This window comes from Gobio gobio, assembly GCF_949357685.1.
Source record: "Gobio gobio genome assembly, chromosome: 8".
NCBI lineage: Eukaryota > Metazoa > Chordata > Actinopteri > Cypriniformes > Gobionidae > Gobio > Gobio gobio.
Genome location: NC_137114.1, coordinates 35,425,457 through 35,451,610, shown reverse-complemented (window position 1 = coordinate 35,451,610; position 26,154 = coordinate 35,425,457). Strand labels below are relative to the sequence as shown.

At 38.4% G+C, this 26,154-nt stretch overlaps 1 protein-coding gene across 1 annotated transcript in view; it reads right to left on the bottom strand.

Moving 5' to 3' along the window:
• Positions 1-26,154, bottom strand: part of gab2 (GRB2-associated binding protein 2) — a 76,193-nt gene that overhangs the window by 15,752 nt on the left and 34,287 nt on the right. Inside the window, exon 2 of the mRNA XM_079823985.1 lies at positions 21,453-21,756. Coding sequence (XP_079680111.1) covers positions 21,453-21,756 — 304 coding nt within the window. The remainder of the gene's footprint in view (positions 1-21,452; positions 21,757-26,154) is intronic.

Below are 26,154 nucleotides of genomic sequence, written 5' to 3'. Positions count from 1 at the left end.
TCATCACGTCACCTCAGCTCCACCCACGTCCCACCATTTTCTTTTATCCGGGAGTGACGCGCGATGACGCGCTGCCAAGATGGCAACGGCCAGCTCGGCCCTACTTTACGCTTCAAAACTGCTCTTCAGAATCCTATGGGTGACGTCACGGACACTACGTCCATATTTTTTATTGTCTATGTTAAAGATGCACGCTGCCAATTTGGCCAAAATGAGGTCTTACAATGCAGCATAATTTGCCTACAGTTCCAGACAGCTTTAGATATGGTTGATGCCTTAAAAACTGTCAATGTAGGCAGCACTAGGTTGAGAGTTTATAGGGTTTCTAAATTTAGTGAACAAATTTAGAGAACTCTTCTCAGTTCTGGTTAGTCATTGGGGGCTGAATGCAATGCACATGATAAGTTCTGTACCGAGGATAGAAGTGATTTTGTGTCATAAATAAGGTCACATCACTGCCTGGGGCACAGGAAACGATGCACAAAGAGAGAAGACAGAAGATAGCCATTCTTTTTTCCTCTCTTTTGAACAACAGAGCACGACCAGGCCAGACCACAGTGTCAGGGGTCTGCTGTAGGTCTTCAATTAGTCCATTGTTTCTCAGGAGCCCAAAGCTCCCAGGGCTACATGGGGCAGCGCTCCTCCAGTTGCCTCAGAGTGCTCTGTATGTGCGCTCAACCATGACAGGGAGCTCAGAGTCCACTAACCGCCATTACTGTATTGATTTGGTGAAGGAGAGCACTCTGTGACCCTCCTCTGAGAGAGGGGAAAGTGAGATGAGGTGCTCAGATTGAAATGGTTTGCATCTGTCACGTGATACGGACTAATGCAATGAGGTAAAGGCATTTTAGAGCAAGGAATGGCACATGGCTGTGTTGTGTTTGATTATCTTGAAGCTAATGGCAAATGGAATGACAAGGTATAGGGAACCCAACCCATGAAGGATCTATGATGGCTCAGAGATAGAATTAGGATGAGTAATAGGCCTTCTGTTACGCATTGGCCCGACCAAATAATGCAGGGTTCAGACTACACAATATCAACTCGATTTTGGCACAATCTACTTGACGTGATTCATAAATGACAATGGCCGTCGAGATGCAAGAATCTACCATTTCATCTCGTATAGTCATAGGCGTAGCTTGACATTTGAGTTTGGGGGGAGGCAAACCTTGCCAGTCGATTTGGTGAGTCACACTTTTAAATATATTTTAGCTAATAATAAAGAAATTCAGGGGTTTGTACTGATTACATGTGGTTGTCATGGCAACCAGATAAATCGCCCACAAACTACTTGCGCTACGTCTGTTTTTGCAGGGCTAGTAATAAACACATTAAAAATAATGCACTATAAACATGTGTCTCAACAGAATCTTAGAGTAGGCTTTTATTAAGCAAATCAATGAGTGAACTACTCACCCACTGCTTTAAAACAGTCTAATATCTGTTGTGCATGGGACATTAAAGTTAAACACATATAGTGTGACATAAAATACAACACATATAAACATACGACACATATAAATACAATAGCAGATACTGGCATAAAGTTGACATGATGTTGGATGTTCGGTATTCGCAAATTTAGGGATTGTCTCTAAAATGCACAATAACACGCATTTAGAAAATAGAGGAATTTTTAATTTCATGCTGACTTAAAAAAAAGAAACCTTTTACATCTATACTTTTAGTTAGAAACGTGGAGTCGGTACAGGTAGTATATTTTAACATTTAAATGTCATCAATATTTTTATTACTAATTTATTATTTATTCGAATACCCATATAGCAACTGAAAATAAAACATCCTAGCAACTTGGTAGCAACACACAACTTGTGCCGTTAAAAAATAGAAAAATGTAATCGGGATTATGTTAATACTGTTCAGAAATCAAAACACTAAAGCACCGTTTTTTGGTAACAATGCTAACATGCAGACAAGAAGCAAAAACACATCATGTCATACAATATGAGTAGAAATGTGAATATTAAAAACACATTCAGACATTTCTTTAACCCCTTAACTGTCACTCCCCTTTTTGATAATAGACGTGAAAATGCACTATCCAAACCTAAATGGTTGTAATTCAAGAATGCTTTGAAAAAAAGACATATGTTTGCTCTTGTTTTAAAGAAGACACTCAGCAGTATGAAAAAATTATTGAAGTGTAAATGTACTGTAAATCAAATGTACTGTACTAAAAGAAAAAAATATTTTATATAAAATATTTACTTTACAAAATATTTTTTAAAGCTCAAATTAATATAAAATCAAAGCCATATATCTAACCAAGCTGTGTTCCAAATTTGAAGGAGATATCACAAAAATTGACGTTCCTATGAGATTTTGTTTAGGCGCTGTACCAAAAATAGCCACCGGGTGTCACCCACATTCCATTGATTTTTATTGATGCATTCTTTAATATATTTCTGTCCAAATATCAGAACTTCTATCACAAAATAGTCGCCAAATATGGAACCTTGAGACTCAGACCTTTCCGACGATATGTGTTTTGTCAAGATTAGAAAAGGTCTTGATTATAAAGAAACCTCACACCACCCACTAGGGGAGGAGCCTGCTAAAATAATTTAAAGTACTGCCTCCATGGTAACGCAATGTCCATTTTCAAAGTGGTTTTCACAGGATTAATTTTGAATTCGTATCCTTTCAAATGATACCTAATTTACGGAAAAATTATGACGTGATCCGAAAAAAGATAATAAACAAAAAGAGCGCCAAGCGTCACACTAGCGGGGCGGTGACAGTTAAAATAAGACATTTCAAAACCTTTTCCATAGGACTATAGTCCACAAAAGACCACATTCAAAAAGCATTTTCTTAATTTAAGTTATAGGAAATGTAATATTTAATAAATGCATAATATATTTATAAAAATGAACATTTATTGTTTACATTTACAATATTTTAAGATTTTATTAAAATGCACAAACATGTTCACTCCGTATGTCCCCATCTGAACCCCAATATAGCCTATACATCACATTCTGTCTCATTGGTGGGGCAATCACAATCAAATACAATTAGTTTGCTGGGTCTCAGGAGTCCAAAATTAGTAGGCCCGGTGTGGAGAGAGGGACAAGGCTGCCTTTATCTTGATCTCATTTCCTGTCCATGTTGCCTCACTACAAAAGTCATCCAAGGACAGAGGATAATGTGATATACATTGAATACAAAATTAGGTTTGACCTAATGATAGAATCCGTTCACAATGTAGGAGGGATGGAGGGGAGAAAAAGGAAACGCGTTCAGAGAGCCAAGATGTTGAAAACTAAATGCTATTTGATCTCGGAATGATTTCCATGCTCTTTGAACCCACATTACTATCAAAACCAAAAAACATCATCTCTCCACAAATGATCTTAATGACTTCTGGACGGAGTGACCGGCTCACTTTCCTCTTTTTATGCCTGGCTGGTTAAAAGTGAAAAGCAATTTCCCTAACAGTGTCAGTGAGAGACAGTACTTAAGGGAAAGTGCCTTCAGGGGTCGAGGGCAGATATGACTTCTGCACCACAACCTACAGCCAGACAAAACAGGCTTCTATTGTCTCCCGGGTCCCATGAACACTCAGACAATACGTCAAATCCCAAATGGCATGCCAGGAACCATTTGCATTCCTTAAATTGGGAGAATCCATTTTCCTTAATGAGATTGACGTCAGCCCTTAATAGCATCTCTGGTCATTTTGGGGTTACTCTTCAGCATAATGGAATGGCTTATCAGGGAGCAACAATACCGGTGGTGTTACGATTCATATGTGCTCATCTATTATGGCTTCTAGTATGTTAGTGCCCGTTTTAGTAATCTCTGTAACTGTGCAAGTCAATCCATTTAAAAATCTATGCATTAGCATTAGTGTTGTTCATATTTGGCGTTTGTTCTAATGCTAAACTTCTGCACATTGTCTATGGCAGGGATTTTCAATCTTTTAGATGCCACGGACCCCGAAATATGATCATCCCAGTGTGAGGGACCCCCATCCTAAAATTTAAAAGGCATCTTTCTTTTATCAACACTCAATATATAAACAAAAAATTATAATAATCTTAATAATAATCTAAAATGAATTTAATTTACATTATTATATATTTTGTTCTGCATGTAGTAATGTTTTATTTCTTATTTATTTAATTTTAATCTAATAGTTATTATATATATATTATATAAAATGATTTATATACTTTTTTTAATTCTAATTTAATTTATTACATTTTGATGATTAATAACAAACTAATATTTTATGTATTTATTTATATCTAATTTATACTCATTTATTTTAATCTAATTGTTATTATAAATTTTTTTGTTTATAGTTTTTTTCTAAACTTTTCCACGGACCCCCTGTCACTCTCTTGCGGCCCCCTGGGGGTCCCCGGACCCCAGTTTGAAAACTGCTGGTCTATGGTACAGACATTTCGGAGAGGTGTGCGATTGCTTTTCTAAGAGATTTGGTGGTATGATAAAACGGGTAAAAAAAATTACCAGACTTAAATGATTATATAGAAATATTCAATGTTGACTATTATAGATATCTTCAATCAGACAAAAAAAAAAAAAAAAACATTTTCGGCTAGTTTAAATGGTATCATTTATGGGCATTAACTGGTCCAAGTTGGTCCAGATGGTTGATCAGCTGGACTACCATATGGTAGGGCTGGGGTCGACCTGTCTGACAATTTTGGTCAAGCTGGGTTGGGCTGGTAAAGCACCTCGATCCAACAACAAAAAAAGCAATGTGCCAAAAACCACCTTATGCTACCATGCCTTTTGTTCAGGATGTTGAACATTTATTCATGGGGAAGCGGGAAGCTGTAAGAAATATCCATAATAATTTCAAACATATGCTGCAAAAGGAATCTACAGAAAGAAGAAATATAATAGGTAGACAAACCGACAGAGGGGTCAAAATGAGCATCATGTTCCAGTATTAGCCCCCTTGATCACATTGCCCCAACCCCCTCTCATGCATCTCTGCATCATGTGAGCCGTGCCTCTGACCACACAACAACATCAATTAGAATCAGTAGCTTTGACTGATCAATTGGCGGGACAGCCGTGCTTTGTCAGGTCCAATAAATCATCCGGTTTGGGGTGATTTCATTCCTACAGGAGCTGCTGCCCAGGGCGCCTCCAGCCTATGCTGCATTTCCTGGAGATGTAGTTACAGTAGCAGCATGTGCTAAAGCTAAATAGAGGTCAGGTGAGAGCCAAAGTTCACTGATGGTCAAGTTAATTGCATGAGAGACAGACAGACAGACAGACAGACAGCTTATGCACTGTGTCAATTCACTAAACGTTTTTTTTTTATGTGCACTATTGCTTGCGTCGTATTCACTCACTAATCACCATAATCCAGTTTAACCAGGAGCTATCAATAACAAAGTGAAAATTAGAAAATTAGAAAACAAGATCACATATCATATCACAATCATAATTATTTAATAATTTTAATCGGATTTAATCGACTTTCTGATAGTGAGTGCCATAGCTATCAACTGTCACACTTTTATTTTGATATTTTTATTTTATTTTGTTATTATTTTTAGAATCCTCTATTTCAATTGTAAAATTAAATCTCAAGTTTTTGTTTATGTTGTATTTACATATTACCCTAACATCCTTTACAGCAAAAAAATAAATAAATAATAAAATAATAATAATATAAATAAATAATCTTAAAAAAGCTAAGTATATTTACATAAATTAAAAAATAAATAAGAACTTAATCTTAAAGCAAACTATAATTACAGCAATAAATAAATAAGAAATTTATCTTAAAAATGCAATAAATAAATAAATAAGAATAAAAAAATATCTCATAAAAAAATATCTGAGACTACTTTTTGGTTGACATCACCAGTCCCTCTTTCTTTTCAACCCCTTCCACTTCAACCACTTTTAAGATCTAATCAAATCCCAATGGATAAAAACAAGTTGGCCCTACATGGCGACACACCATTTTTTTCCTCATTGAATATTCTGTTACACTCATAATGGAAGTAAAATAGGTTGCAAAAACAGCTTTTCTTTGGATTTAAGCTAAACCAAAAAATCCTGGATTATTTTAAATGTCTCATCTTTTTAATTGAATGCACCTTGTGCCGGGTCTTTATGATCTCATTGTGTTTTTAGCAGTATGAATTACATCCTAGCAACCCTATGTTACAGACAACATGAGCTATAGTGCATTCTTGAAGCAGAGAACTGGAAATTGGAAGTCAAGGGAACAGTAATTTGACAGGAACTTCAGTCTAGTCAACAGTGTACTCTATCATCCCTTAAGTATAATCTTGAGTGGGAGAGTTTTGCCTGTTTTGCCATCTTGACACCTGGCATAACATCTTCAAATAGCAAAACCAGAAGCTCTTTTTTCAGCCTAACAGTACGAGTTCCACAATAACAAGCCCACAATGTTAGCTGAACAATGAATATGACTACTGCAAGTAAGCTTTCGAGCAGATGCTGCAGTCTGATGGGACCAGCGTCATCAGAAGAGATGCATTTGTTTTCAGTTGTTATTGTCTGAACAAGCCTCTTTTCATCTCAGCTTTGTTTGGTCAGGAATCACAAAGGCTTCGTGCTGAGGTGGCGACTTTGGACAGATTTCATTTGGGTTCTCTTTGACATTTTGGTTGGCCGGCAATACAGCCGAGGGGTAATTAATCAACATGGACAAAATAAAGGAAAAGAGAAAAGAAGTAACAAACGTTAGGAAATGATTCCAACACAAGGCAAGACACGGCTATTAAGATGCTTGGCAACTAAAAAAGGCAACTGTTTATGTGAGAGTATCAACAGACAGAGAAGTCCTATGCCACACACAGTGTGTTTTGACTGAGCATAAGCTCATGAATGAAAAGGTAAACAGTGTAAAATGTGAGAGCTGATTCTGACATGAAGTGCCTTTAGAGGAAATAGTGTAGTGTGGAGAAAGAACTTTTTTTTGTGTGTGTACTTACTATGGGTTGCTTAGTCTCTAATAATGCTAATAATGTTTTTAAGAATGTTTTTAGGAACAGGCTCAGGACACGCTCGTATTTTAACAATTCAATTGTTTAATTAAATTAAATCTAATTTAATTTAATTTACAGTCATTTAATTTAATGTCATTTAAAGATGCCGACTTCTACTACTACTATTGTGAGCAATTTTAAATTCATTTGAAATAGATTTAATTAAAGGGTTAGTTCCCCCAGAAATGAAATTTCTGTCATCATGTACTCGCCCTCATTGGGGTGACCCCTGCAGCCGATTCTTACGATATTATTGGTCATGACAATCACAGTATTGATTGCCTACACCAAACATTGATCCCTAAACCTACCTATTTGCAGGGCGGGATTTCTGGTGAAGTGGTTTTGAAAAAAAAAAAAAAAATCATGCCCCCTCATTGTGTTCCAAAGACTTTCATTCATCTTCGGATCACAAATTAAGATATTTTTTATGAAATCTGAGATATTTCTGTCCCTCATTTGACAGCAACGCAACTACCACTTTGAGACTTCAAAAAGTTCATAAAGAGATTATCAAACTAATCCATATAAATCAAGTGGTTTAGAGACTATGATGAACAGATTGAATTTAGGCTTTTATTCACATATATAGACAGAAGCTCAACCGAACCTGCTTGATGCACGAGAACAAACCTCATTGGTTCTTGTGGAAGCTCAAATGTGCTGCGTAACACAAGAATGAACCTCATTGGTTCTTGTGGAACCTCAAAAGTGCTGCGTAACACAAGAATGAACCTCATTGGTTCTCGCGGAAGCTTAAAAGTTATGCGTAACAAGAATTAACCTCATTGGTTCTTGCTGAAGTTCAAATGTGCTGTGTAACAAAAGAATGAACCTCATTGGTTCATGCAGAATCTCAAACGTGCTGCATAACACAAGAGAATGAACCTAATTGGTTCTTGTGGAAGCTCAAAAGTGCTGCGTAACACAAGAGAATGATCCTCATTGGTTCTTGCTGAAGCTTAAAAGTGCTGTGTAACACATAAGAATGAACCTCATTGGTTCTTGCGGAAGCTCAAAAGTTATGCGTAACACAATAATGAACCTCATTGGTTCTTGCTGAAGCTCAAAAGTGCTGTGTAACACAAGAGAATGAACCTCATTGGTTCTCCCACATCAAGCGAACATGCTTGAGTTTCCGTTTACCACACCTGTGTGCTTTGATGAATGTTTATAAGTCAATAAAAGCCTAACTTAAATCTAAATTAAATCACCTATTGATAAACAGTTTGATGTAGAATCTTGCTGTTTTCTCATCCATTTAGCCTTCAGTAAGAGGCCAGGTGTCTCTTTCGCGGAGAAAGGAATAGCTAGAATTCTTTAGAGCTTGGTGATGTAAATGCCACCATGATTGATAGAGGCTCTCTGCTCTTTCCATTTTCATTTTGACTCACTTTTCATCCACTCCCGGTAGCCAAGACAGATTTACATAAAGATCTATGAGCACACCACGCACAGAGCAAAATTACATCCCTCTTTTCATTCGTCATTGACATAAATGTGATAACTGCGCTATTTCTTGAACGGATGATCTCATCGGTCATTAAGGGCCAAGGGTAATATTCCTGAGAAGGTGGACTCTAGTCAAGGCCTTATGGATACTCTATGACTCTACAAAGTTGAGAAATATCACAATTGCTTTGTCTGAAACTGCATACTCTCTGAGTAGTTCCTACTTTTGAGTAAGTACATACTTCCCGACCGCTAAAAAAAGTATGTTCCATATAGTATGAAATGTGTATGAATCCGGATGTACCACATCCGTCATGTTGTCATTGTCCTGTGACCTACGTTGTCAGTTGTGTTGCATTCACAAATCCTCTCCGGTGGCCTCATGGGATAGTAAAGTGTCCAGTGGATGTGCACCTCATAAGCTTGTAGTAGGTCATCCGGGTACTTTTGGCCTACTGTCTGTGAATTCAGACATTTGCTACTCTTTTCACATATTGATTTTGCCTACTATATTTAGGGAAGTTGGCTTATTTGGATGCAGCCAATGACTCGGTTTCATTTATAACCAGTTGATTTTTCAACTCTGGCATTTATGCTTATAAAATTGCCTCTTACAATTATATTGTAGCACAGCCAACTGTATATGCTGTAGAGATCTGGATGAATAAAAGGAATGTGTATAATAAAAAGAGTATTTTTTTTTTACAAAAATAGAGCCATATGAAATGTTTTAATTTTTATAGAAATTCTGTGTTTTCTGCTTAAATTTTTCTGGACTTATGATTTCATACAAAATGATCAAAAATGTTGATAATCAAATCAAGGCATAAAACATTAACAATTTAATTCATATTTTAAAATGCAATCAAATTCAAATGTAACAATTCATTTCATATTTTTGGCAAACAAAGTGCTACACAGCAGGTTTACTGTTAAAATGAAAACATGCGTGTGATATTCCTTAAAAAAAAAAAAATTATATTGTTATTATTATTATTATTGTTTGTTAAAAAAAATTACAATCAAAATGATATATTTGTTAGTAATTTTATTTGATTAATTTCAACCTGAGGCATGAAAACCTGGCCCGCAATCCAAAGGTTCACTCGGTCCCATCAGGCTTGGATCGGGTAACAGACTTCAAGCATGCTGCTATGGCGATGAGCATGAGGATTCTGGGATGCTGAGCAGCAGTCCCCGGCAGAGCACTGAGTGGCATCAGCAATCTGACCCCAAAGCAGCATGGCGTCTCGTTATTTCAACAAAAATCGATAAGATTGAAGGGCATTTTGTGTGTGTATTTGGGAGGGGCCGTCCTCATGCTGCACTGGGCTGGGTTGCCCTTGTCTAACCTTGGTGTTTGTCCCATGAGCAGCTTGCCATCCCATCCCATCCCCATGCACCCCAACCAAACCCTGACAGACAGATCAGAGCATCGATAACAGCCTGCTGCTGCCGAACCATCCCCCACCGAAGCACACAGCCTTCTAAACACACACACACACACACACACACACACACACACACACACACACACACACACACACACACACACACACACACACACACACACACACACACACACACTTCTGCCCTGCTGAAAGGACCTGTAGTCTCCAACATGCATAATCACATTGAAAACACGAATGCGGAAATAAATATGCTCACAAGTAGGTTTCTTATATCTTAAATGTTATATCATGGTCAGAATAATCTTATGGTTTTTTGTGTTTTTTTGGTCCATACAATGAAAGTCAAACATTGGACCTCATTGACTTTTATAGACAAAAACAGAAACATTCTTCCAAATATTGTCTTTTATGTTCCACAGAATAAAGAAAGTCACAAGGGTGAGGAAATTATGAACGAGTTTTCATTTTTGGGTAAACTATCCCTTTAAGTAAAAGGTGGCACATCTTACCCCACTCCACACAACTGTCATAACGCCCAACCCTACACACAAGCATGGTTGTTTAGAAACGCATGAACAAAGAAACATACTATTCTTTGCGTTAGCACAGGGAGGGTATGGCTATACATTACTCGAAGAAGCTCTTCAGTAAACACTTACTGAGAAAATGAAACCTGGAGGCAGACACTCGGGCAGACAGATAAGAGTCACGTCAGACTTAGGCGCTGATTCATTGTTTTGACTATGCAGAGGGCACAGCACTGCAGTCCTCAACCAGTGTCTGTTTGAAAATCTGCAGACAAAATAACTTACTACCCTACTCATCCAGGGAATCCCCAAAGCTTCCCAATGGACAGGGATTGAAATGTTACTGTTGAATGCCAAGTATGAATAAAGTGGAATATGTTTTTCTTTTTCGTTTTTGTATGTTTAATCACCTCTCCATGTCAGTCAGATTTTTTTTCCAAAAGTTGTGTTTATATTCAAGTTGCGAGTATATCTTGATAAATCGCTACAGGGACAGACATAACAACACGTTAAACGACAAAAGTGGCCTTTTAACATATTTGAACACAAAGAAAGTTATGCAATATGCCTGAAGGCACATACCTGAAACATGCCTTTATTCATCTGTAAGGTCTACAACTAGGGATGCACCGATACCGATACTGATTGGTATTGGGCCCGATACTGTACTCATGTAGCGTCAACAACTGATACCATAGCGTGTACAGAACAGTGCTTGCGACAAAGAAACACCACAACAGAGCAAACAGAGAGCAGAATGGATATATCAGAGAAGGATGTCTATGAAGTTGGCCTAAACGTATCAAATTAATAGAATGTTAAACAAAATGAAATATTTATGCCTTTATTACTGCTGTCGAGCGCACATCCCTTTTTCACAGACTTTTCTGGAAATGTTTTATTTCGGTCGCACATGTCAAAAGCAAAGAAGGTAAAACAAGGCACAAATTACTTGTGTTAAACAAGGTATAAATATTTATGTATAACGAGTGGTTCCCTACATTATTACAGGAAAAGAAGTTTGATTGAATACTGCATTAAATTCTCTTTCGTGTCTTCTTGCGCTTGAACTGAAGAATTCACAAGGTTCTTCGTGGAACCACAAATGCCAATAAAGGACTTTTTGAAGAGTGTACAATACATGGCATGAGGGTGAGTAAATGCATTTTAATTTTTGAAAACTAACACTTGAACACCATTCCCAAAACTGGAGCCATGACAAGACAAAATGGAAGTCGTTTAAAAATGTAAACATTTTGTCTTCACTGGTAGAATCGCAGATCAAATCAATGAAGTGAAGTGACGTGTGGCCAAGTATGGTGACCAATACTTGGAATTTGTGCTCTGCATTTAACCCATCCAAGTGCACACACACACTGTGAACACACACCCAGAGCAGTGGGCAGCCATAATGCTGCGGCTGCCCGGGGAGCAGTTGGGGGTTCAGTGCATTGTTCAAGGGTCTCACCTCAGTCGTGGTATTGAGGGTGGAGGAGAGCTAGTTATTCACTCCCCCCACCAACAATTCCTGCTGGACCTGAGACTCGAACCCGCAACCTTCGGGTTACAAGTCCAACTCTCTAACCATTAGGCCACGACTGCCCCCTCAAGAATGAAGACATCCTTAAAAAAATCCATCAATGTCTACTGCACACCTACACCATTTATAGTTCAACAAACATTGGCGTATTCTCAGTGTGGATGAGACTGGTAGGAACAAGTTCAAAGATCTCCCACTGTTCAACCTCAGAGATCAGCTGGGACACTTAGAGTAGAGTGATGCAGAGATAAAGGGCCCTATTTTAACGATCTTAGCGCATGGTCTGAAGCGCATGGCTCAGGTGCACTTAGCGCATGTCCAAATCCACTTTAGTTAGTTTAATGACGGAAAAAATGGTCGGCGCATGGTCCAAAAGGGTTGTACCTAGTCTCTTAATGAGTCATGGGTGTATTTTGGGCGTAATGTGCAATAAACCAATCAGAGTCATCCCTCATTCCCTTTAAAAGCCAGTTGCAATTGCACCATGGAATTTGTGAGGGAAAGACTGGATGCTTCTCCAGAGAGGAATCGTCTTTGGAATGGTCGTGTTGCGTCTCTATGTGTGTAATAAGCAGAGTGTATGCGCCTTGTGCACCTGCCTATAGGGGCATATTACTAACGCGCCCTTTAAATAATACAAAAAATACTGCGCTATTGACTTTAGACCAGGTTTGTGTCGTTTTATACTTGCCTCAAAATAGCAATGCGCCAACAATGCGCCTGAACACACCTCGTTTTCAGACCAGCACGCCTATGGGTGAACAGATGGGCGCAAGTGCATTTGCTATTTAAACATAGTGGGCGGAAACTAGCAAAAAACACACGTCTGGCGTCGCATTGCGCTATAAGACATAAGGCTGTAAACATAAGGCTATAAACAAACTAAACTTCGGTCACATGACTTCAACGTCACCACCATTAAGATTCTGACAACTCTTTTAGTCTTTATTTAATAAACATTTTCCCTGAAAGGTTGAGTTATAATAGTTTGCAAGAGCATGATTATAAACACGAGGCTGTAAAAGCAGACTATAGTGAGTAGATAAGTATACCTGTTTAACATCGTTAATGTCCCAGACAACCTCTGTAGTCCCATTTAACCACTTGTCAAGACAAGTAAAAGCTTTAGGGGCTATGTACTTTATAAACCGTGAAAATATCTTGAGCTTGTGTTCTCCACAGACCTTATTTCAGTCATTTAACCAGAAACCCTTTCAAAAAACCCATTGATTTAAAGACAATGGAACCGGAAGTGCTAAAATGCTATCGTTTCCAGGTTTTGGCCTACAAAAATACATCATCCCTGCAGAAGACCAACATACAACTAAAAATCAGTATCAGTGAGCACTGGAGTGAAACGAGGAGAACAGATGTCCATTCTCCAGTGGCCAGACACTTTACTGACACCAATCAATCTGTTGGACCAGAAATTCTGTGGAAACTTGCACGGACACAGAGGGGTGAGGACATTGAAAAAAGACTTTTACAGTGTGAATATGTACTGTAGATTGATTTATGATCTGAACTCTGAACAGATGAAACGAGGAACTCACTTCAGCTTCCATGTGTACATTCTTTGCATGTACTGATGTCTAGCTACATGTTTTACACTCTATCCTAGGGATGTGCAAAACTTCCAAGTGCCTTTCCTAAGAGGAGGTAAGAGTGGCAGTGCCTCCTCAAAAACTGGATGAGAAAATAATCCAAAGTACAAAAGAAACCGCCAATATTATGAAACATGGCATTAACTCTATCCGTAAATAGACGTAAATGTCCGGCTTTTCTTGTTTTCACTGTTATACGGTAGGGGGCGCAGTTACACATCTTCTGAAAGATTACTGAATCTCCAGATCAAAACACAGGCGAAGAAGAAGCAGAAACAAGCTATATCATTTGTAAGCAGATGCATATGTAAAATAATAGTGATGTACTGATCACGATTTTACATGGCCGATTCCGATACCGATTTTTTTTCAAGAAAACCGGCCGATTCCGATACCGATTTCTGATTTTTTATTATTTTTTTTTACACAATAAAAGAATGAAAGTATACATGAACAAGATGTTTATTTGGTATTTAACAGGCTAAATTGGCTTTTGGCTAATGAAAACAAGTCCGCAATCTGAAATTAATGGGAAATTGAATTGGAAATGAAAAGGCTGAAAGGTAAAATTAAAGGCAACAACTGCATATTCTGCAATCCAAAGAAAGATGTTACTTAAATCAGCATTTATTTTTAAATTCAGTGTAAAGAAAAAAAGTATTTACCAGTGAAATTAAATAAAACCAAAGTAGCCTATATAATTGCTCCAAAATGTTAAATCAAATAATGTAATGTTTAGTGCAACGAAAAAACTAAGATGCTACAGCAGGTGCTTTTTAAATCAAATTAAGTCAATGTAATTTGAAGGTAAAATAAAAATGATCATCCTATAGGCTACAGAACTGATAGTATTTCATTTCAAAAGTGCATGCATGTTCTTCTTTAGGCTACAAAAAGAAGTATTTCGGCTTTGTCACAAGTTAGTCTGTTTCGTTCTCATCCAATCCAACATGTGAGAAGCTGAGCTGAACAAACGCTCACTATCTACGCTTGTGCAGGCGGAGCGGTAAGCTCGCGCAACTTCAGCTTGCGCAGGAAAGTGGCTCTTCATTCCCTTCAGCGTATCTCGTCTCTTCCCTCAGTTCTCCAGTTTCCAGAAGTGACATGTTCGCGAATGATTGCAATTTAGGCGTATGTGCACGCGGGCGCACTTCCGGAAAAATCGGCAGAAAAATACAAAGAAAACCGGTTGCCGATCGCGCGCTAGATGCAAAAACCGGCCGGTTCCGATTATTGGCCAGTCAACCGGTGCATCCCTATAAAATAATGCGATCAACAATATTAAACAGCATATAAATCCAAACCGCCTAATGTTACCGAATGAAATGTCGACTCAGGACAAGCTTTAGGACTGTGAAGCTTGGGGGTGTTGATGGACTCAATCTACTCCCTCTGTTTTGATCATCAATCTGAATCCGAGCAAATTACAAAAATTTGGTTTTCTTAGCTTTTTGCTCAAAATGTTTCTTTTTTGAAAGAAACGTACCCACATTTAAAGGTGAACTACGTAGGATTTTTGCAGTAAAATATCCAGAAACCACTAGGCCAGTGTTATATATTTTTTTTGATGTTTTATAAACAAATTTCGGGAGGAACACATTCAGGAAATTAAAACTGTTAAGTGGAGCAGACCCAGATAATTAAACCTAATTGAACACAAGAGGAGCTCATTAAAAAATCAACGATAGGAGGTGTATATAGACAGCCGATTTACCTTCCTGTCGTTGACTGTTTCTTAGCATCCCTCCACCACCCCTTCTCCTCACTTAATTAAACTCACATAAGACATCAAATTAATATATGTAGTCTAGTTCTAGACTATTTCCATCAGGGGGGGTACTCTGGGTTCGGGCAAAATTCCGAGCCTGGAGCCCTCCCCCGGACAGCACGCCAAATACGCATAATATTTACTCTATTTAATTTGATGTAAGTGTGAACTCGTGAATTTTCAGTTGAGTACTTAGAATATCCCAAATGTTTACAACTATTTGTAAATCGTGAGAAATTGCTATTTTAACCAAGGAACCGGGACGTGTGAGCTATGGGTGTGAGGGAGTCGCCTGTCGATTGAGTCATATCTGCGTCACCCTCGGTTTCCGGTTTTATTCAGAGAAACACTTTACTCTCACTGCATTGTGAACAAGTGTCATAGCAGCCGCCGAGCGAACGTCATAACTTCCTTTTCAACACACTCAGATATATCTAATAAGATAAACAGAGTTGCGTTACATCATACTCATGACTGAAAAAGAGGAAGTGGCGCCGGCAACCGTGTCATAATAAAAGTCCCGCCAGTGACTATGCCATAATAACAGTCCCGCTCTTCAATCGCTCCTGCGGCCTTGCTCAGCTCCACAACACTCGGTCTTGCTCTGCTTCACTACAGTAATGTTAATAATCGCATCCATGAACATGATTTCTGCCCGAGTCCAATCCTGACTGTTTTCCACCGGCTGTGAGGTGAAGACCTAGCCTGGCGTGGCCATACTCAATTCTAGTCAGAATATGAGTCTGGTACCGCTCCATTGAGCTTTGATTATGGGGCGTGTTTCAACCGAGCCAGGAAAGACCTCAATTGGATAGACCCACAACCAATCTGAGCAACGGAGCGACGCGTAACGTTAGTTGTCAAATGTCAACAGAACTCAACTGCACTGTGTTGCCAAGTCCGTGTTTTTCTCCATGTCCGCGGGTTGAAGCGACCCCAATTATGTGATTATATAAACCCAGGAATGCGAATTTTAGCAGGCAACCTTGCCAAAATAACATATTTTGCCAACCAAACGCCATTTTTTTCCGGAGAACCCCCCGGAAAGTTATTGTTTTGGGATATAGTTTTGAGTAGCAATTGTGCGCGACATTGCAAAAACACTTGGAAACCCTGTCTGCACGCACGCTGGATTAAGTAACGTTACAAGAAAAAGATGAGTGTAAACGATCTTTGCCAGTAATAAAATAATTTAAGGATATACAGAGTACTTACCAACACGATCATCGTTTCTGAGAGAAATAGTGAAGGTGAATGCATATACGAACAAGTTCTCCGTTTAGGATAAGAGCAAATTCAACCCAAGAGCCTTCGATGACGTGGATGATTACGTTACTGTTGATCATCTGTCAATCATCGTCTAAAGCCCGCCCTGACAATTTCATTGGTCCGAACAGTTTCTGTTCGGGCATAATTACTCCTCTATGGAGCGAGTCCAGACCGAATTGCCCGAGCAAAACATTTTGTGGGCGGGGCTAAATTCGGCTGGCATCCAGGCTAGTGAAGACCACATGTCCCAAGATTCTGCGCTCAAACGTGCCGTCATCAAACTACGCCTTTGTTTTGTGTCACTACACCTCTAGTGTTGATAAAAAAAAGAACGCAAACAACTAGAATAAAACAGTTTTTTTTCTTTCTTAAAGAAGAGGCTCTGTTGTATTTTGATATATTGCATGTTTAGATATTCATACAACAAAATATTCAGGAGGTCATGAAAATTCTGCCGGTGGCTGTGGGTTTGGTTTGGTGATAGAGGCAATGCTTCTATCACACATGATTGGCTCTTCATGTTCTCTTCTACTGTCACTTTTGATCAATTTAATGAATCCTTGTTCATTATATATTTATATATTTATTGTATATTTATATTATGCAGTTGACTGTATACTGTATCTATAGCAGTATTTATGTATATGTCAGTATATCTACTGTAGATGCGTTCACCTCTGTACTACTGAAGGTCACATTTTCATTTGATTTCCATTTTATCTTATCATGGCTGTCATGTGACATTTCAGTCATGTGACATGACATTAGCTACGCTTAATACACATATCAACAATCAACCACACACATACAGAAACAGACAGTCTATTTGCACTTGACACACTTTTGTTTCATCCCCAAAGCTCCAGCAAACAGACACAATGCGCTGTGGGCCGACTATCAATGCTAACTTCCTCTAAGGCAAACTGGGCTCTCCCATTTTTCATGCTCACAGCGCAGCTGACAACTTGATACTTGCTTGGGGAAAAGAGAGGTCGAGCGCAGCATTTATCTGGGGAAGGGAGGAGAGCCGCTCTGATCTACATTGCAGTTGCGGTATGCGTTTTATTCTCTAAAAGACCGTGGTTGCATCTCATAAAATCAGCCTTTACCATTTGCCAGATGAGGTAAGTGAATGTGAGCACGTCACTGGACACAGTGTGTGTAAGAGCACAGAAGGTTATGGGTTGACTGGGGTTTTTACAACAGATATAAGAAGAAAGAGGTGTGTGTTTGTAATACTGGGTGTTAATGGGTATTATTATTATTAATGGGTATTATTATAGGACATTCTAAAATAAAATAAAAAAACAGTAACATTTTGTTATTTTAATGTGATTTTATATTATTAGTATTTGTATATTTTTTATTGTCATTTTTATGTTTTTTTAATCTTTATATCTAATTGATTTGATTAAAATAATACAATAAAATAATATAAAATTAATCTAGAACTTAAAAGTATTTAATATTTAATATATAGTGCTGTCAATAGATTAAAAAAATTAGATAATCAATCACATTTTTTTTCTGTAATTAATTGCGATTAATTGCACCTATATAACAGTAACGTTTTTTAATATTTTTATATTGTAATCATTTCACATTTAATCTCCAAATTAATGTAGAAACAACAAAGACAGTAGCCTATTTTAAATATTTGTTTAATGTAATCTTTTTATGAAGGACATTTTCGGTGTTTTTGACCCATGTAACCTTTTATTTTTAGGTCTAACAAGTAGGATATATACAAAAATGGTAATAAAGTTATCAAACACTTCACAGACTTCACTGCATAAATTATAAATTAAATATAGATTAATCCTTATTAAAGCATAAATTATAAATTAAATACATATTAATCCTTATTAAAGCTACGTAAATTATTCAGTCAAGAGCAGTGAGCGATTTTCACATTTTCTTTTGTTCTTTGACAATCCTTAAATGACAGACAGTAGCAGGTTTATTAGGCTGCTGTCACTTTAAGATATAATACACATCTTCGCACAACTCTTTAAGACTTAATTTAACTAATTTAACTGTTCTTGCGAGGATACTCAACAAAATGAGCATAATTTTGTGTTTTTGTCCATTCAAGCGCTGTCTGAAGCAGCTTTCTGTTTGCCTCCATGAATCTTGGACTTGTTTGTTCAGCACATCCTACAGATTGGATTGAGATCTGGGGAATTTGGAGGCCAAGTCAACTTCTCAAACTCATTGTTGTGTTCCTCAAACCAATCCTGAACCATTTTTGGTTTGTGGCAGGGTGCATTATCCTGCTGAAAGAGCCCACGCCACAAGGGAATACCGTTTCCATGAAAGGGTGTACATGGTCTGCAACAATTCTTAGGTAGGTGGTACGTGTCAAAGTAACATCCACATGGATGGCAGGACCTAAGGTTTCCCAGCAGAACATTGCCTAAAGCATCACACTGCCTCTGCCGGCTTGCTTTCTTCCCATAGTGCATCCTGGTGCCATGTGTTCCACAGGTAAGCGACGCACGCCCCCGGCCATCCAAGTGATGTAAAAGAAAACTTGATTCATCGCACCAGGCCACCTTCTTCCATTGCTCCGTGGTCCAGTTCTGATGCTCACGTGCCCAGACCCTGACAAACTGCGATGCACTGTGTATTCTGACACCTTTCTATCAGAACCAGCATTAAATGCTTGAGCAATTTGAGCTACAGCTCGTCTGTTTGATCGGACCACATGGGCCAGCCTTCGCTCCCCACGTGCATCAATGAGCCTTGGCCACCTGTCGCCGGTTCACCACTGTTCCTTCCTTGGGCTACTTTTGATAGATACTGACCACTGCAGACCGGGAACACCCCACAAGAACTGCAGTTTTGGAGATGCCCTGACCCAGTCATCACAATTTGGCCCTTGTCAAACTCGCTCAAATCCTTACGCTTGCCCATGTTTCCTGCTTCTAACACATCAACTTTGAGGACAAAATGTTCACTTGCTGCCTAATATATCCCACCCACTAACAGGTGCCGTGATGAAGAGATAGTCAGTGTTCAGTCATAATGTTATGCCTGATCGGTATTACAATTATTATTATTATTTTTTAGAAGGTAAACCTGCAGGCTGAGGGTGTATTTGTTTTCATATGAACCACAAGTCAAGTGCTGCTGGCTGGCCTGTTGAAAAAGGTCAGATAAGGTTCTCATGCTCTGGACAGTGACTGCCAAAAACCATGCATGACTTTTTCATTACCAAGACCATCGACCTCTATTGCTCATCGAGTGAAAATGTACACACCTCAGTGGGTGGAAACTGATCTTTTTAACAAGAAAACATGGAGTAAATAATATAATGACATCTAGGACGCTCGCTGCAGTTAATGTATACCCACTAAAGACCATGTATCAACCATCAGACATGAATAATACAAATCTGAGTTAACCTGTCCACCTGTCTATCTCTGACTTGACGAGTGACGACTGTAATACACAAGCTGCCAGATACCCCCCCCCCCCCCCCCCCCCCCCGAAAAAGTCCTCTTTACATTTCGAAAATCAGCATTTAACCATCTCTAGAATAAACACTAATAATTTTTATTCAGCTTAGAGTTCTGTCTTTTGTTTACAGTAGAAAGTGATATAAACTGCGCCAAAATTGATAGTAATACATAAGCTAATTAAAATGTTTTGTTTAAAGGTGAACTATGTAGGATTTTTGCAGTAAAATATCCAGAAACCACTAGGCCAGTGTTATATATTTTGTTCAGTTGACTACTTAGAATATCCCAAATGTTTTCAACTATTTGTAAATCGTGAGAAATTGCTATTTTAACCAAGGAACCGGGATGTGTGAGCTATGGGTGTGAGGGAGTCGCCTGTCGATTGAGTCATATCTGCGTCACCCTCGGTTTCCGGTTTTATTCAGTGAAACACTTTACTCTCACTGCATTGTGAACAAGTGTCATAGCAGCCGCCGAGCGAACGTCATAACTTCCTTTTCAACACACTCAGATATATCTAATACGATAAACAGAGTTGCGTTACCTCAAACTCATGACTGGAAAAGAGGAAGTGGCGCCGGCAACCGTGTCATAATAAAAGTCCCGCCAGCGACTATGCCATAATAACAGTCCCGCTCTTCAATCACTCCTGCGGCCTTGCTCAGCTCCACAACACTCGGTCCTGCTCTGCTTTAGACTACAGTAATGTTAATAATCGCATCCATGAACATGATTTCTGCCCGAGTCCTATCCTGACTGTTTCCCACCGCCTGTGATGTGAAGACCACATGTCCCGAGATTCTGCGCTCAAACGTGCCGTCATCAAACTACGCCTTTGTTTTGAACAGGCGACCTCTAGTGGACGGAAAAGTTACATAGTGTAGCTTTAATACCAAGTCTTTAGTCTACTTACAATTCTGTATTTTATTGTACAGTAGATCACAATCACAAAGTCCTCTTTATGTCAAAAACAAACGTCTCTAGAATAAACACTAGCACTGTGCCTGTAATGATAGGCAGCGTTCACTCCCTTTTCTTTAACAAAACAAAAGGGGGAAAAAAACAAAAAAATCAATAAACCTTTCAGACACTGCATCCATTTGGCAGGGCTGGTCCAGCCCAACTTTCTCAAATGACAGAGAAAAGAGGTGGTGGGGAAAAAGGAAAGCAATAAGAAATGGTATCAGGTTACTTGTGATTGTATTCTATCTGTTTTATCATCAGCTCAGAGGAAAAAATAGCACATTGCTCCAGATGAGAGCACTGCTACTGTAAAACCACACAGATATATTGGATCTATGGTAACATTGCCTATATGTGAACATGGCTACATAAGCTAAATTCATCAGGATCAACCCGAAACATTAATGTGATTCTCCTACCTTGATGATTGTCCTCTGATTGGTTGAATCCGCAGAGCTGGCAGATAGAGCGAACCCAGCGGTTCATTTCCTCCTCCGTTTCTGCCACCAGGTAGAAGGTTCTCTCTGCCGTCTTGATGTCGAATACAAAGCTGTCCTGGAACTCTTTGCGTTTGAAGGTGAGGCCTGCGTCCACCTGCTCGCAGCAGTGCAGGTCGATGATGCGAATGGGCTTTTTGGCATGATCACTCTTGTAATACTCGAGAACATCCGGGTCTCCACTCATGCGCCCGCTGCGCAGGATAAACCAGCGCTTCTTCCAGGCCTATAGAGATAACAAGAACAATGATACAAGAAGGATTTAATTATGTTTATGGTTAACCAACAATTCAAATTTAGATAAATAAACGGTAATAAAAACAGAAATAATGTAAAATATTATCACAATTTAAACAGTTTTCTATTTGAATATATTGTAAAATTTAATTTATTCGTATGATGATAAATTTTCAGCTTCATTACTCCAGTCTTCAGTGTCACATGATCCTTCAGAAATCATTCTAATATACTGATTTGCTGCTCAAGAATTTTTTTTGATTATTATCAATGTTGAAAACAGCTGTGCTGCATAATATTTTTGTGGGAACCTTGATACATTTTTTGTAACATTACAAATGTTTTTACTGCCACATTTGATCAAATTAAAGCATCCTTGCTGAATAAAAGTATTAATTTCTTACTGACCACAAACTTTAGTGTATATCATTATAATAAAATGTATAAACATAATGTCATTATTTAATACAGCTTTACATTATTGCATTATATATGATACATATACAACAACAGTTCAAACATTTTATGATTTTAGAATGATGATGATTGGCATAAAAATCTAAATGTAAGATATAAGCACTGTATTTCACTTTTAGTGATAAAATGCTAATGGATATCTGTTTTTCGTTTTATCATGCTCCTTTTTCATTAAAGAACATTGTAATTTCCTGTCTCATTGTACTGCAAGTTTCAATAATAATACAGACATATTGAACTACTGTATAAAATATGAAGCATCTCAACATGAAATTCAGTTAAGTCTTCAGTTTGTGCATAGTTTTCACTGATCAAAACCAAGATTGGGCTGTAAGTGTTTCTGAGGGTGTGTGTGTGTGTGTGTGTGTGTGTGTGTGTGTGTTGTGTCTGTGTGTCACGGTGGCTTATTTGAGACAGGTGCTACTCCCACACAGTTTCCTGCTCAGATCGAGCTTTGAGGGGGAGACAAACACAGACACAGACATAGACACACACACACACACACACACACACACACACACACACACACACACAAACCCTACCCTTCACAGAAAACGTTCTGCATTGTTACATGTAAAAAAAACGAAAGAAAAAAAACTTCACCTAGTATGATTTTTAGGCTGTTTTCCCTCACGTGGACCAAAAAATATCCCCACAAGGACAAGGATTTAGGATATTGCCATCAGTGTGGGTATATTTTGTCCAAATAACGTGGGGTTTACCTGAACCACACTGCATAACCTCCATTACGACACATGTAATAATGGTATGCAAACTCCTGCAAACAGTCTACTGTTTGATGATCCATGAAATATTACATGGCACACATGCTCACAATACTTCCTCAGCAAATACAAATTCAAGGATTCCCACTCAAAGATACAAACACACAGGTGCTTCAATCGTAGTAGTTGGGAATTTCCCTGATTTGAATGTAAATGGACTCTTCTGCTGTAACCACATGCAACAGAAAAACATTGTAGGTCTAAAGATTTATTGAAGATTTTTTAGAATATATTTTTTAATCTTTATCCAGATGTCATGTGATTAAAAAATGGCCACCACCAACGGTGTGAATATGTTCATATTTTGTAGATTAGTATTTCTGTATTCTTAAAAATAACAGTAAAATATGACAATAAATTACAAATTACTTTAATGAAAAAGGAACACAATAAAACCAAATAAGAAAAACATGTTTGATTTTTATGCCACAATAGTGAGACAAATAAACATTTAAAAGAATAGTTCACCCCAAAAATCACTCTCGTGAAACTAAGATATTACTTTATACTAAAAATTAAATCATAAAATTATTGAAATGTATGTTCAATAAATGTTTTATAAATGACAATAATGTAAAACTGTATATTAAATAATTAACTTATTTTTTGTAAAGTATTACTTTAAATATGCCTACATTATCTTTATAGACAGACAGACAGATACATAGATAGATAGATGATAGGTGGATAGATAGGTGGATGGATAGATGGATGTTGTGCACCATAGAGAGTTATTTTGGCACTGACAGAACAAAGTACAGAAAGAAACAGCCGGATGATGGAAAGAGGTCCTCTGGCCCAATGCCAGAAATTTACTTCCGCCCCATATCGCTCAATCACTCTCTCTCTCTTTCTCTCTCTCTCTCTCTCTCTCTCTCTCTCTCTCTCTCAGTGGCTATTGCTGACACACAGGATCCCACAGGCTCTCTTTCTTCCATCAACACACACACACACACACACACACACACACACACACAGAGCCACCTCCGCCACCAAACCAGGGAACCAAGGACACTGTTTCCACTAACCACTACACCCCCGCTCTTCCCGGTCCTGCATCCAGCCTCACTGTCCGACAGGAAGCGGAAAATGGATCCCACTACACATCCTGTGTTTTCTCAAGCCTGCTGTTGACCTACCCTTCACATCATTCCCCTCACTCTATTCGGCCTGTCGCTCACAGAATAGAACACTAGCACACTGCTTACTGCATACTACCTAGTATACAATGCACACTGCAAGTATTTTTATTTTTTTAATCGTATGTGAAATATGCAATATGCATCACTGCCCACACTCATTTTCTGCTGTATCCTCTGAATATGACCGCTATCAGATCACTCAGAAGTGAGGATGTGCTGACAGGAAATTAACAGGGGCTCCAAATTTAGATGCAGTTTAGTTGCAAATAGCCTATCTGATAACTGAAGTATTTTCTGCTCTCAAGTGGAGAATTTGTTACGTGTACTTATCACACTTGTACACATGCAAGCTAATTTTCTGTTTGACAATCCATAACATTTTATGTGATATACATGCACACTTCCTCAGCAAATATATACACGGGTTTCCACTCATGTATAAACACACAGGTGCTTCATGCCTAGTAGTTGGGAATTTCCCTGTTTTGAATGTAAATTGACTCTGCTGTAACCACATGCAACAGAAATGTAACAATGATGAAGTTCACAATGGTCATTTCCATCAACTACACTAGGGATGATAGTGAGCATGGTGAGCGATAATGCGATAATGGCTGAATGACTTCATAAATCTGACATAATCCCAATTCAAGTTTCAAGTTTATTTAATTTATAAAGTGCCTTTAAAAACAGCCACAAGACTGACCAAAGAGCTGTACAAAACATCTAGATACAAACCCTAAATATTCGCACTTAAGATGTTGACAAAAACAAAATCAAAACGGCAGAGAAAACAAATACGTTTTTAAAAGAGACTTAAAAATTGTCAGGGAAGATGCCACTCTGATCTCTAAGGGCAGGTTGTTCCATAACCGTGGCCAAAGTGTTTACGCACAGAAAATGCTCAATCCCCTTTACGTTTGAGTCGTGAGTGTGGGACTAGAAGGAGGTTTCAATCGCTTGACCTTAAGCTTCTGGAAGGGGTATAGAGATGCAGCAATTCTGATAAGTAGATAGAAGCTTGGTTATGCAGACATTTATATACCAATAAAAGATTATCATTGGCTACTTACCAAATAAATGTAAAAAATGGAAATGAAATATTGATTTGAAATGATTTTAGTATGTGAGAAGAGTGTGTCGTGGACTATCAAGACGTTGGGTCTGGGAACACACCATTGGCAGGGCTCAATCCGAGGGGCGGGATAAACGGTTGTCTTACAAATTCCCTCTGTACGCTACAACCAACCAGAGCAACGAAGAAGGTGAAGCGGAGCTAGTTGATAGATTAAACTTTCGGTTGGCAAAACTCAGAACATATCTTCCTTTCTTAAGAATGACTTCAGTGCCGTTCTTTGTTCTTTTTCTCAAAGAAAAGCATCACTGCAAGTCTTCCAGAGTCGCGGCCAAAGCCGATTCGAAAGACCGCTGTTCGCCAGCTTCTTTATTTACAAGTAGCACGCGGAACCGCGTCAACTCTGCCGTCATTATGTTAAGCCCGCCCACTGACTCTATACACGATTTTATTGGCCTGACCAGAGTTTGGTTTTTCCAGCTCGCAAGCCAACGGAGAGTTGCTAGACGCCCTGGCTTCAAATTATATTTGCTGCCGCTAGGGTGCGTCTAGATTTCTAGGCTAGGCGTGGACATAAACATTTGTAGTATAGTAGATTGGTTATCAGAGAAATTGTTATAGTTAAGTGGACATTAGGGCTGTCAATCAATCAAAACAAATATAATATAATTAATTACATGATATGGGGTTAATCAATGATCATAATGAAGCACATATGTGAAGTAGAAATGAAATGATTAATCATGATAAAATTATCGATGGTTAGTTTTACGATTTCATATTTTAAGTATCATTAAAACCGTATTTGATTACCGCAATTTGAAAGACTCACATTAAATACTGTCCAGGATTAAACAAAGTTAAGCAACAGTCTGCATGCAGCGTATGTTTTTATTTCTGCTGTTCCA